Genomic DNA, 12,756 nt, shown 5'->3' on the forward strand with positions numbered 1-12,756 from the left:
TGGGCCCAACCCGGCCTCTCACATCCTCACAAGATCTGCCTGGGAGCTGGGTATAGAGTTTGTGTTCCACAGGGCACTGCCCCCAGAGGGTGCAGCTCCAAGAGGGCCTGGTTTACAGACGACAAATGCACCAAGAAGGTCCTATATCACTTTTCTAAGAAACCATGGGCTGGGTGCAGTGGAGCACACCTGTGATCCCATCAGCTTGGGATGCTGAGGCAGGCAGGTCACAAGTTTGAGGACAGCCTTGGCAATGTAGCAAGACCCTGTCTTAAAATAAACAACAAAAAGGACTACAGATATAGCTCAGTGGTAAAGTGCCGCTGGGTTTAATCCCAAGTACCATAGATAAATAAATAAATAGGGTTGGCAATGTGGCTCAGTGGGTTTAATCCCCAGAATTGAAAAAAAAAAAAGAAAAAAGAAAAAAAGACACAGTAAAATACATGTGACATAAAATTTGCCATCTTAACCACTTTGGGGTGTACAGTTCAGTGTCCTGAATACATTCACACTGTTGTGCAGACATGGCCATCACCCACCTCTGGAACTCTTAGATCTTCCCAAATTGAAACGGTACCCAGAAGACACTAACTCCCTGTTCCTACTTCCCATAGCTCCTGGTCACCACCCTTCCTTTTGGTGTGTCTGGCTTATTTCAGTTACCATAATAGAGCACACCAGTTTCTTTCTGAAGACTGACTGTATGGCTTTTTTTTTTTTTTTTCAGTTCCAGGGGTTGAACCCAGGGGTGCTTAACCATTGTGCCTTATCCCAGCCCTTTTTAATTTTTATTTTGAGACAGGATCCCACTAGGTTGTTTACAGCCTCGATAAGCTGCTGAGGCTGGCTTCTCACCCATGATCCTCCTGCCTCAGCCTCCTGAGCCGGTGCACGGCCATGCCTGGCTCCCTGTGTGGCTTTTGAGTGTGGCTTTCTGTCTTGTGTGAACAGCACTGGCTTCCACATTAATGTCGTTCATCTTCTGCTTCCTTTACTCTTCAAACCTTCAGTGGGGTACACAAACTCAGTGGCCCCAGGTTGCATCAAGCAGCTCCTTGGCAGCTGGAGCACAGCTGCCCTCTTGCCCACTCACTCTTTCTGGTTCACAAAGCTCTATGACTTGTGGCCTCTCATGTGAGGTGGGTGGAGCTGGTTAGAGTCTCACCTGTCTCCTGGGGCTGGGTGCAGTTGTGCGATTTGCCCTGGGACAGGGCTCCTTGCTCAGCCTGCACAGCAGGCTCCCAGGATCACAGACAGTGCTGCTCCTCACAAGCTTCACCCTATCTTTGCATCCTTACAAGGAACACTGGGGTTCAGAAATGCCAAGGCAAGAAGCAGTAGAGTCACCCTTAAAAGAAGTCTTTTTCCTAACATAGCCTTGGATCCAGCAAGAAGAAGTAGATTTTGCTTTAGACATCTGCCAACTGATACCACTTTATCTCTCCCTCCACCAGATCTGCCCCAGCCCAGGGAAGCTGGTTCCAACAGTGTTTCAAAAAGGTTGAAGCAGGGCATAGCAGCAGGGACCCAGCTACAATGCAGATGATGATCCTGCTTTGGTGGGCCTCTGTGGGACCTGGAGCCTGGGGCCTGCATTTCTAATCTGCTCTAATATCAGCAGATAGACTGCTTTGTGGACAAGGCTAAGAAGATATCTGGCTCCCAGTGCAGAACCATTAGATCTCAATTTCTTGGATGGAGGCATGTTGGCACTTTCAAGTCATGGGGCACAGTGATGAGTCAACATTTGGGTCCAGGGGCTGCATCTCCATGGGACAGCTGAATGTCACTGCCCCGTTGGCTTAGACATCCTGGGGTGTGGTCCAGGGACAGTGAGTCACTGCTGGGTTTGTTTCTCCCTACTGTCAATAGCGTCCTCAGTTGCCAACTGAGAGCCAGATATGTATGGAGATTGCCAAGATGTCAAGAACTCTAAGGCACTGGCTCTGCTGCTAGAATATTCCTGAGTGGTTGGGGAGCCACCAGGGCTCAAAGAACCAGAGGGCAGAATGTGTGAAAATCCCTGCTATCTGTGCTAAGTGAAAGCCAACATTCCTTCACTAGGCTAGGAGGGAGTCAGTGGGCTTTTGGTAAGGAGATGACCACAGGACATGCCCAGAGCCTAGCTCCATCACTACCCGTTTTTTTTTTTCACCCCCATTCCCACTGCCAGTACCTCCATGTGCTGAGGACGTGTTAACCCTCTTGGATTCCTGCAAGGTTTCATTGCTCCCCTCTGTCCACCATGTATTCCAGAGTCCTGCTGAAAATTGCCATAGGCCCCTCGCCCTGACTTTAAAAGAGTTTAAGGTCCAGAAAACTAAAAGTCAAGATGTTTTCCTCTCTCCTCCCTGTACCCCTCCAGTCAGTCATTTCTGCAATATCAACCTGCTCAGTTTCCTGCCACTCTGGTACCTCTTTGGGGATCAGCATTGGAAGATCACTGTCATATGAGCACACTGCTATGTTGCTGAATTCCCAGAGGGTCACAAGGCAGGTGGCACGAGCTTATTCTCTCCATTACACCAACATGGAACTAAGGCTCAGAGAGACTGTCCATGCACTGTCACGGGGCTAGTAAATGGCAGAGGGGACACAAACAGATCTGACTCCGATCTGTTTTTCTTTCCCTTTACTGTTTGCTTAGACATTTATTCCTTGGTGAGTGTGGTGTGGCCACCTTTCAAAGAGTTTATCAGACAGTTTATTGGGTGGCCATGGAAGCCTGAGTTTCCACAAAGGCCCCATGACCTAAAACCCACCCCTCCTGCCCCTCCAGCCAACACTTGGGGCAGTTTCTTCTCAGCCAAGTCAGGGCCAAATGCACTCACTGCTCTCCTGGTCTGTGGAGATCTCACTCAGCTCTGAGCTTCTCTTTGTGTCTGAGCAGACTCTGGCTCTTGCTGCTTCCCATTCTGACCATCCCTCACCTTCCCTCAGTCTCCCTAAGAGGAGACCCACATGGTCAAACCTGGGTCCTTATTTCTCGGGGAGGCCTGCATTGTCACAACACAGGCAGGAGCTTCCAGGCCCCCCTGCCCCACCCGGATAGTGCCCTCTTGGGCCAAGTCACCTCCATCCTGTTGCTCTCGAGGAGCTGACCAACCCAGGGCCGTGAGCTATGACCCTGTTCCATTCCACCTGAGCCATAGGATGCCCTCTCATGAGCAGCACTGGGCCTGGACATAGTGGGAGCTGTTTCCCTTGAAAATCCCAGACAGATCTCAGCGTCCCCAGCTGACCAGCACCGATGAGAGCAGCCCCAGGAGCTGCCTCTGCTTCATCAACACTTTGCACAGGACAGGATGGAGGCCGGGAGGGAGCCAGGCAGAGCTGGTGTGTGAGCCTAGCTCCCTGCTGACTTGCTTTGTGCCATGGAAGAGGAACGCCACTTTCCTCATCTCTAAAAAGTGGGTGCTATCGTCATCTCTCGCCTGCATCCTGCATGGGCGGTAGAAATGGGGTTCCCTTCAATGGAATGGGCTGGTTGAGAATAAAAGCTAGGAAAAACAAACAAACAAACAAACAAACAAAAAAAACACAGAACACAGGAAGGAGTTTCAAAAGCCAGGGCAGGACGGGCAAGCCGATCAGATGGATGGAGCTTCTAGACTCTGGCAAAATGGAGCCCACACCTGCTTTATTTATATCGGGAAACATCAAAGGCCTTCCATAGAATGTTCTTCACCAAAAAAGGTTACAGTTGGGCTGTCCAGTTCCCAACAGGGAGCTACCGTGAGGTATCTTCCTAGCAGAGCAGAGATAAAGGTCATGTGCAATCTATTGCCGAGAGAGAGCTGTGGATAGTTCCCACTGCCAAACCTAAATCTCCCTGGCTACCACTGAGAGAAGACCCTCAAGTAATTCATGATGGCTTCCTGCGGTAACCTGCCTAGGAGCACTGTAATCGCTCTTCACGGTGGCTACCCATGTTCTCTCCTTGCACATAGCACCATTCAACAACTCCCGGGTCCTCTTTCTAGCCAATCAAGCAGCCCAAGCCCAGGGGAGTGGCAAGTTTAGGATCAGTGTCAAGTGTAAACTGGACCCTTAGCTTCCTCCAAAACCCCTTCCAAAATGAGCAGGTGCATGTCACAGAGGAGGAGGCAAATATAAATTTAGAACTGCATGTACTTACCTAAAACCCAACTTTATTGCCATTGCCCCACCTCAAAAAAAAAAAAAAAACAGTAGAAAATAGAAAAAAAGATTCTTCTTTTTTTATGAGAATTTGAGTATATACACAGCACTGGGTTTAGGGTCATGTGCCAGACAAAAACTCAAAGGCAAAGGCCTAGCTTTACAGGCTTCTTCTAGTTCAATAAGAAAGTCTTCTGCACTTGGCTAATATTTTATTTAAAAACACACAAGCGTGCACACACACACACACACACACACAACCGTAACAGAGGCAGAGAGAGGAGAGGGAGGGAGACAACAGGCTGACCACCTAGTGTTTGTGCAGGCATGTCACCTTAAGGGCATCTTCAAGATCAGATTGACAGGCTAGATAAATTAGGAGGTGGCTTTATTTTTATGAGGATTGAGGCATCTTCGCTCCCCCGAGGAACGTGAAGGAGAAGCAGACCTGGGAGCCCACCGTCGAGTTCAGTACCTGAGGTGCTGCTAAAAGCAGGCAGGAGAGACAGGCTGCCCTTGGAGCTGCTTCCTTTCCCAGAAGGGGAGGAAAGTTCTCCAGGGAAGACTGGAGACAGAGGCTCTGGCCAGCCCAGGCGCTGAGTCCTGGTGTCTTGGGGAAGCTGGAGGCCAGGGGAGCCTTCCTGGTGTCTATTAGCCTGCTTGCGACTTTGGCATAGGAACAGTCCAGAAGCCGTGCCTGGGGTCACTGGTCCTCCTGTCTGCCAGGCCCACGTCCTGCAGATCCTTTTGAGGCACCCAGGCCTTGTCAAACAGCTGCATCTTGGGAAGGAAATGGCAAAGTTAGATCAGTTTGTGGGGGGACGGAACTGACCCAAGGGCTTCAACCAGAAGCCACAGCTTGACCCCCGCCCCAGTTTTTCTCTGTGCATTTCTTTCCTCCACCCAGCACCAACTTTCATTGGAATTATTTTATTCTTTTTAAATACATTTTTTTAGAGACAAAAAAAATTAAATAGTGTGGAGGGGCCTCTTATTCCTACATCTCCCTCCTCAGTCCTATTCCCTAGAGATAGTAACCCCCTTCAACTCCATTAATGATTTATTTCAGCAATTCCTCCATGAGCTTTTTGTGTGTGTGTGCATGCTGGTCTTGAGCTCCCAGCCTCAAACAATCCTCCTGCCTCAGCCTCCTGAGAGCAGGGACTACAAGTGCATACCACGATAGCTGTCTCTCCCTGATTTTAAATTATGTATTTATACAAATATTTATAGATTTATTGTTTTAAGGTATCACTTTTCTTATTTATTTTTTATTTACCACATTCGCCACTGTGTTTTTTAATTTTTTTAATTCCCCATTCATTTTTTTCCCAAACAGCTGTCCTGGGATATAATTCACATGCCACACAATTCATCCATCTAAAGTGAACTACTTCAATAATGGTTTTCAGAATATTCACCGAATTGTGCAGCCTCCCTCTACAATTTTAGAGCATCTCCATCGCCTCAGATAGAAACCCCAAGCCATGAGCAGTCACCCTCAAATGCCCCTCCCCTGCATTCCCAGGCACCGACTGGCCTACTCTGCACCTCTGGATTTGCCTGTTCTGGGCAGCTCTGCACGAGCCCTGCACTGCGTGGGCTTCCATGCCTGGCTCCTTTCACTGGGCGTCCTGTGAACTTCCTGCCAGTGAAGGCTGCAGCAGGTTAAGCTCTGCTGTGGCCCCCTTTCTGTAAGGTGCAGGCTTTGATACTTCTAATGTGATTTTTGAAGACGAAAGAAAAAGAATAAAGAAAGGAAGGGATGGCTCAAAGAAAGAAGTGTATTAACCAAAAGTTGGGTCAGGTTTATAGTCATCTGTTACTAAGAACTTATTCTAAAGATAAAAAACATTAGGGCTGGGTGTGGTGGTGCACGCCTGTAATTCCAGTGGCTCAGGAGGCTGAGGCAGGAGGTTGGCAAGTTCAAAGCCAGTTTCAGGAACTCAGCGAGACCCTGTCTCAAAATAAAAAAATGAAAAAGGGCAGGATGTAGCTCAGTGGTTCAGAGCCCCTGGATACAATGTGGTGCTAAGGATCGAACCCAGTGCCTTCTACTCTACCACTGAGCTATAATCCCAGCCCGACAGATAATTTTTATTAAAAAAAATTCTCACTCAGTGTGGTGGTGCACACCTGTAATCCCAGCTCCTTGAGAGGCTAAAGCAGCTTAGCAAGACCCTGTCTCAAAATAAAAAATAAAAAGGGCTGGGAATGTAGCTTGGTGGTATAGCACTCTTGGGTTCAAACAGGAGTACCAAAACAAAAACAAAAACACTTTCATTTGTACTTTCTTTTTTTTTCTTTTTTAATATATATATTTTAGTTGCGCATGGACTCAATGCCTTTATTTGTTTTTATGTGGTGCTAGGATCGGATCCAGTGCCTCTCACTTACAAGGCAAATGCTTTATTTCTGCCATTAGGAAACTTATTTTTAAGAAAATGCTTGCCATCAGAAGCTGAAATGTCAGGGCGCCCCTGGGTGTATGGAGATGGGAATGACAGCAGGGTCTCTTGGGTTCCCCCTTTCCTTCTGCCAGGCCCTGGGCTCTGATACCACTTCTGAGCTGACATGGGTCATGCATGGCCTCCTCAGCACAGGGGCATTCCCGACCGCCAAAGCCAAGGACAAGCTGTCCTGTTCCTGAGCGGGGGTATTTCGGAGACCTCTGCATACAGATAATGGGAGCTCACCTGTTGACTGGGTTACACACGAGATCTTGTAGGACAGCCACACGCTTGCCAAGCACAGAAAGGTAGCCAGGAAACCAAAGATCTGCAAAGGAGAGAGAGGAAGTTCACAGGCCACAGGCCCATCCCTTGGGCATTCCTGTTTCTTATCTTCCTGCTTGTTCCCCGAACTGTCCACCACTGAAAGGAAGCTTGGGTTATCATCTGACCTGACTACTTCAGATACAGAGATGAAGCCTGCAGGGGCCAGTCCCTGGCTTTAGTCCTCCTGGGTTCAGCCCCTGTCAGGCCTGACAGCCAGGCCTCTGGGTCTCCGCCCTTGGCCCTAAGCAACTCCAGTTCCCAGGCTGGCATTCATATGTACAACCAAGTTGTACCACTGGACTTTGATTACCCTGGACTAATAAAGAAGAAAAAAGTGGAAATTTAATTATTTAAATGTATTATTAATAATTAAATTATTTAAATTTAATTTGAGTTTTACAATTTTTAATGTTCAAATGGATTTGATTGATGTGTTGGCATCGTTTGCCTTTCACTCATACTAGCTTTCTGCTCTGTTGTGGCTTTATCGCTGTGTGTGAGCCAGAAGCTGAGGCCTGTGTACCTGGTTTTACGTGTGCACATATTTAGGATAACATTAGATTAAAATAGCTTACGGCAGTCCTCTGTTCTTTTCAGGGACCAGCCAGTGCTCAGGTATGAGCAGGACTGACCTAGGCCCAAGCTCCTCATTTGCAGGGAAGGAACAGGTTGCCCGGACAGGAAGAGGACCTTGAAAAGGGCTCATGGAATGGTCTAGAGGGTGCAGGCCACGCCTTGGTGTCTTGGACACCACAGGCTCTGCAGTCATGTTCCTGGCTTGTGACCAACCTTGGCAGCTGTGGCAGCTAAAATCCACTGAGCACTAACTACGCAGCTGCTTGGATTTAAGCCTTTCACCTCACAATTCTGCGAGGTGGAGAGTGGTATCACATCTCTCATCATTTCACAGCTAAACAAATGGAAGAACGGGGGAGTCAAGGGTTTGCCTAAGGTTTTGCAGAGTATAGAGTCAGGGACAGGGTCTGGGACTTGAGGTCTGACTCTAGAACCCACGCTCTGCCAGTCGGTGGTCTGGGTATTCTCAGATGCATATTGAGGCCTCGGGGATGCCATGCTACCACTAGTTCACTGCTGAGGTCACCGGCCGATGTCCCACAGGTATTGTCCAGGAGCAGCCAAATGAAAGGTAGGCTTTTCAACAAGGTTTGCTTTTCTTTTCTGGACAGCTGCTGGTTGACATAAACAGCTGCCCCCACCAGCCCACTCCCACTTGCACCCCCAGTGCCTTTTCCTTGGCTCCCTTTGTACCAATTGTCTGCACCATATAATTAGCTTATTAGAGCCTGTCCTGGCCTCTCATTGTCTGTTCTGCACAATTAGCACATTATATAGCATCCCGGTCCCCAACTGTCTGCACTGCATAATTGAACAGTTTATTATTATGTCACTACAGAATGCTATTCTAGACGACAATGCCTTGTTTGCTAATTGTTTCATGGGCCCTGTCCCCATCTCTGAAGCTTGATGACCATTTTCTCCTAAGCAGGGACCATATTTTTTACATTTTTTTTTCCTGATTTCTCCATGGTCCAGATTTGGACTTAGGTACAAAGCCAGTGTATGATAAGTATTAGCTCTTGGGACTCCTGAGCTAATGTGGTTCTTTGTGATCTGATTATAAAGCCCAGCGGGACTGTCCCTGGGTGCACCCTGGAGCACAGTGTGCCTCTCCCACCAGCCTGTACTTGTCGGGCAAATGCTGACCTGCAATGGATGCTGCTCCTCTCCTCAGAGACAGCACAGAAAGGGGCCTGTGGAGGTGTATTAGGAGGCATAGGTGTTTAGGATCTTGGCCACTGTATGCAGTGATGTTGGGTCCCTGTGCTAACCTTCAGAGGAGACCCTCCCTCTCTAGAGTAATTCAGGAACAAACCCAGCCCCGGGCCAGACTCCAGAGAACCTGGTGATGTGCATAAGTGAAACTCACAAACAGAACTTATCTTAGAACTCATTTTTAAAAATTTGCCTTCTTCTTTAAAAAAAAAAATGGTGGACACAATATCTTAATTTTATTTTTACGTGGTGCCGAGGATGGAACCCATTGCCTCATGCATGCCAGGTGAGTGCACTACCACTTGAGCCACATCCCCAACCCCTAAAAAATTTGCCTTCTTGCTGAGGGTGGTGATGCATGCCTGTAATCTTAGCAGTTAGGGAGGCTGAGGCAGGAGGATCAAAAGTTCAAAGCCAGCTTCAGCAACTTAGTGAGGCTCTAAACAACTTAGTGAGACCCTATCTCTAAATAAAATATTTAAAAAAGGGGCTGGGGATGTGGCTCAGTAGTTAAGCACTCCGGGGTTCAATCCCCAGTACCCCCCGCCCCTCCCGGAAAAAATTACCTTTTTCATTAGGGAAGCAAATCTGGTGATTTTTTTTTTTTTTTTTTTGGGTAGTGCTGGGTATTGAACTCAGGGGCCTTAAGCATGCAAGGCCAGCACTCTACCAAACTAAGCTATATCCCCAGCCCTAGGGAAGCAAATCTATACTGGCCCCTAAGCCACTGAACTATAAAGTTAGTGAAATCATAAGTCAGATGACAGAAATCTATGAATCTTAAAAAAAATCATACCTCCCTATGTATATATCTTCCACTGCACTATATATATATTTTTTTTGTTTTGTTTTTGTTTTTTAACATTTCCAGCTACTTCTACTTAAGGGTATCAGATGGATCAATTTTTGACTCCAAAAGGTACAGGAGTATTATTTCCTGGCCTGAACGGTGTTAAAAATACAAAATGGCAAAGTTAAGACTCAAGGCAGATATCACTGATGGATCATAATACTCTTCCTCCTGGATCCAAAAAAGGCCACCAAATCTTTCTCTGCACAGGCAGCCAAAGCAAATGTTCAGAGTGGGCTTGTGAATTAAAACCCTGCCCTTCCATGTAAGTAGTGGCTATGAGAAAGAGGCCAGGAGTACTGGGGCCATTAGAATTTGCTAACAGCCCTGACAGTCCACTGTCGAGGACCATGTGCTGCTGTGAGTCCAAGTGTCAGGCTCTTTGGAGACAGCTGCTGGCTGGCTGGAGGCAGTTATCAAGTCTATGAAGTTGGGTCCCAGGAAACCAACTCCTTCTCTGCCCCCGTCGGGAAGAAAGGAGCAACTAAGCTATGACTTCATTCCTAAAGGTTCCAAGAGCATCCTCACCGCTCCGGCTACCAGTCCGCTCTGGCTGTAACTCCTGGAGGCCGCCACGATGGAGGCGATGAGGAGGAGCAGGGTACCGATGACATAGTGCAGAAGTTCCTGGGGGCGAAACAGAGGCAAACAGGTGGGTGATGTGCACCACTCCTGGTTCCTGGAGAGTAGCTGGGCCTCAGAAGAGATGACAAGAAGAAGAGAGAGCCATGCTGCCTCTATTCGCTTGCCCTGGCAGGAGTAGTAGCATAGCATGCCAGCAGCCAGCGGGAGGCTGGCCAGGAAGAGGCCAAGTACCAGAGCAACGATGCCCAGCAGGCAGGAGGGGAATAGGACAGAGGAAGGAAGCTTCTCCAGAAAGCAGAGGTATGCACTAAGGATGGTTCCACTCCCGGGGTCCTTTCGCAGCCAGTACCTTGACCTCTGGCTCAGGCTATTAAAAAGCAAAATGAGTAACCTTGCAACTCCCAGGCTTCAGAGTCTAAACAAAACTCCAGCTCTGAGAAGCAAAGCCCCTTAAAGAGACTTGAGCCTTTCTCTTCTGCTTTGGAGACGTTCTGGGCTAACAATGTGCTGACTTTGTGTGGCTGACCACAGCACCTTCCCACTCTGGACACTTCCAGGTGTGGACTTGAGGGGTGCCTGTTCCTGGGGATCTCTCAGACTCTGAGTCAAAGGCCAGCATAAGGTCGGCAGCTCTTCTGTGAAGTGTCTGTGGGGGTGTGGTGGCCGCTGGCTTTCTCCCAAGTCCTGCTGGTCTCTCCAGTGTCCCTCTGGCTGAGCTCTACCAGGGGGGTCTACTAGCGGGTCTGACTCCACCTTCCCTTCTTGCCTCAGCCCAGGAGGGTCCATTTCTGTTTAAATCAGCACCTTTGCAGGCCCTGGCAGGGGCTGGACCTCTGTCATTCATCAGCACAGGATGAATGACACCTCACCCTTCCTTCTTCCTCCTCATCCATCACCAGCTCAGAGGAGAACTTAAGCACGGGGCCATTTACAGTACTCCTCGAAATCCAGAGTGCCTCCACGTTCAGTTCTCTTCGATGAAAATTTAGAAATTCTTCCTCAATGAAATTCTGCCCATCAGGGTGACAGTTATTGAATTTTGGAAAACCTTTTTCCCCAATCCACTTTTAAGCTGCAGATCCTCTCAAAATTGTGTAAAACCAAAGACCTGGGTTTCTCCTTAGTGGAGATCCTCCTTAGGAGGATCACAAGGGAGACCACAGAGAATCTACCTAAGAGCAGACGAACAACTGGAAGTTCCCCACCTCCAGGGTTCTCACCCACAGAGGAAGAGGAAGATGGCAAGGGACAGAGAAAACGGACTGGAGAGAATCCTAAGTAGAAGGGACCTCAAAGAGTACTCAGCCAAAAAAGTGTGGTTGAGCCTGTCCTTTCAACATTCGCCTCTCAGCCTTCCTTTGTTCCTGTCCTCTAGCATTTCTTCTCTGCTTTGCTTGTTCACTGTCAGCATCCAGATGCCCGGATAAGTTTGTTCTCAAAAGAAGTGAAAGGGTGTCATCACTTGAAAGGGGCTTTATAACGTTTGAGCACAAAGGACTTTCTCTCAAAATAACAGAGTGAATAATCAAGAGGCAGAGGCTATCAGACTGGATTTTTTTTTTTTAAAAAAAGCATGATCTGATACCCTTTCATGATAAAAACACTTAACAAAGTAGAACTAAAAGGGAACTTCCTCAATCTGATAAAGGGCATCTATAAAAACTCACACCTCACATTACATTTAATGATGAAAGATGAAGTGCTTCCCTCCTCAGACCAGGGAAAAGAGAACGGATGTCTGTTTTTTGCCGCTTCTATCTGACAGTCAACTAATTTGTTCGACTAATTTCTTACAAGAAGGCAAGACCATGGAGTAAAAGGCAACTAGTTAGACAGCAAGCAGTGAAACCGTCTCTATTTGTAGAGGGCATGATCTCGTATAAAGAAAGTCCTAAGGAATCCACTAGAAATCCATTAGAACTAATAAAAGAGTTCAGTTAAGGTTCAGGTTACAAATCAACAGACAAAAAATTATTTATATACTTGCAATGAACAATCTAAAAATGAAAGTAAGAAAAAAAAAGTACATTTGAAATAGCATCAAGAAGAATAAAATACTCTGAAAACTACAAAACAGTGTTGAAAGAAATGAAGAAGGGAGATCTAAATAAATGAAAAGATCATCCATGTTCTTGGATCCTAAAATTTAGTATTGTTCGGATGGTTGTACTCCCCAAATTGATCTACAAATTCAATGCAATCCCTGTTAGAGTCTCAGCTGATGTCTCTGTAGAAATTGAAAAGCTGATTGTAAAGTTCATATGGAATTACAATGATCCAAAATAATCCTGGAAAAGAAGAAACTGGGAACACTACATTTCCTAATTTCACAACTTACTACAAAGCTGCAATAATCAAGATAGTGTAATTATGATATAAAGATAGACATACAGACCAACAGAATAGAACTGAGAGTTCAGAAATAAATCCATGATTTTCAACAAAGGTGCCAAGGCCATTTAATGGGAAAAGAACAATCTTTCTGCCACATAGTTCTGGGAAACTAGATATCTACAGGCAAAATGATGAAGTTGAACATTTACCTCTTGCTAAATGCAAAAATTAACCTAGGGCTGGGGATGTGGCTCAGCAGTACAGCGCTTGCCT

The 12,756-nt window shown here is 47.0% G+C and overlaps 1 protein-coding gene across 1 annotated transcript in view; it reads right to left on the bottom strand.

Moving 5' to 3' along the window:
* Nucleotides 1-4,335: 4,335 nt before the first annotated feature.
* Nucleotides 4,336-12,756, bottom strand: part of Cmtm7 (CKLF like MARVEL transmembrane domain containing 7) — a 55,185-nt gene continuing 46,764 nt past the window's right edge. Inside the window, exons 3-5 of the mRNA XM_078038229.1 lie at nt 10,093-10,191; nt 6,840-6,921; nt 4,336-4,923 (exon numbers count right to left, since the gene is read on the bottom strand). Coding sequence (XP_077894355.1) covers nt 4,910-4,923; nt 6,840-6,921; nt 10,093-10,191 — 195 coding nt within the window. The 3' untranslated portion in view covers nt 4,336-4,909. The remainder of the gene's footprint in view (nt 4,924-6,839; nt 6,922-10,092; nt 10,192-12,756) is intronic.

This window comes from Ictidomys tridecemlineatus, chromosome 2 (genome assembly GCF_052094955.1).
Source record: "Ictidomys tridecemlineatus isolate mIctTri1 chromosome 2, mIctTri1.hap1, whole genome shotgun sequence".
NCBI lineage: Eukaryota > Metazoa > Chordata > Mammalia > Rodentia > Sciuridae > Ictidomys > Ictidomys tridecemlineatus.